Raw genomic sequence first — 949 nt, 5'->3', positions numbered from 1 at the left:
GGAGCCAAGCTCCCAGGCCCCCCCACTCCCCCAGCACGAGCACCCCCTTTACCTGGAACACCTGAAAGACGGCCTCGTCCAGCATCTTCCAGTCGACCTTCCCGCTGACCTTGCTGCACCCCAGGAAGAACTCCTGCTGCTTCAAGTCCTGCGGGGCCAACGCAGAAGCCCGTGAGCCTCGGAAGGTGACCCCGAGGACAGGGAGCCCCGGATCATCCTCGGGCGTGGACCGCTCTGGTTTTGGGGGTGTCGGGGGGGAGGCCAGGTTTTCTCGGAAAAGGATGGGTGTCGCCGTCCCGGCGCCCGAGGCTCTTACCCCTCGGATGATGTGCTGTGGCGGCATCCTCACCACCACCCGCAGGGTGGCCTCCGCATTGGGGCCGCAGGTGCTGATGCCGTCCATCGGGGACAGGTCTGCGGGCAGCGATCTTTTTGGCGCCAGGGGCCCCCCCAGGCTCCCCTGAGCCGCCTCCCAGACACCCTGCTTCCCACCTGACTCTTTATTTTTAAAAATATATTTTTTAGGGCCCCGGCCAGTTGGGCTCAGTGGATAGAGCGTCGGCCCGCGGACGGAAGGGTCCCAGGCTCGATTCCGGTCAAGGAATGTATATTTGAAAATACCACCTTGCAGGAGAGCTGGTGCATGTTGAAGGTGCTGACGATGCCCTCGGTGACCTCGCGGCCGGAGCGCTCCACCAGGTACTCGGCCAGCCGGTTGGTCAGGTAGGTCTTGCCGGTGCCGCTGGGGCCCGAGAGGACCAGGCGCCGGTGCTTGAGCAGGAGGCTGACGTAGTGCTGCATCATGGGCTTGGGGATCAGCGTCTCGAACACCAGGCTGTCCACGCACTTCTCCTTGAGACCTGGGCCGGCCCCACCGCGTGAGTCTCAGAGGGGGGGGCCCAGGGCGTCTCCCTCCGCATCCGGGAGCCCGCAGGAGCCCAGAGCTCCG

The 949-nt window shown here is 65.0% G+C and overlaps 1 protein-coding gene across 1 annotated transcript in view; it reads right to left on the bottom strand.

Moving 5' to 3' along the window:
• The window catches only part of NAV1 (neuron navigator 1), a gene marked incomplete at its 5' end in the record, with an annotated part of 68,855 nt that overhangs the window by 7,758 nt on the left and 60,148 nt on the right, over positions 1 to 949 (bottom strand). The window contains 2 exons of the mRNA XM_014533393.1: positions 53 to 148; positions 317 to 414. Of these exons, the coding sequence (XP_014388879.1) occupies positions 53 to 148; positions 317 to 414 (194 nt within the window). The remainder of the gene's footprint in view (positions 1 to 52; positions 149 to 316; positions 415 to 949) is intronic.

This window comes from Myotis brandtii, unplaced genomic scaffold (genome assembly GCF_000412655.1).
Source record: "Myotis brandtii unplaced genomic scaffold, ASM41265v1 scaffold975, whole genome shotgun sequence".
NCBI lineage: Eukaryota > Metazoa > Chordata > Mammalia > Chiroptera > Vespertilionidae > Myotis > Myotis brandtii.
The sequence above is the reverse complement of the archived record's forward strand: the minus strand, read 5'-3'. Positions and strand labels throughout refer to the sequence as shown.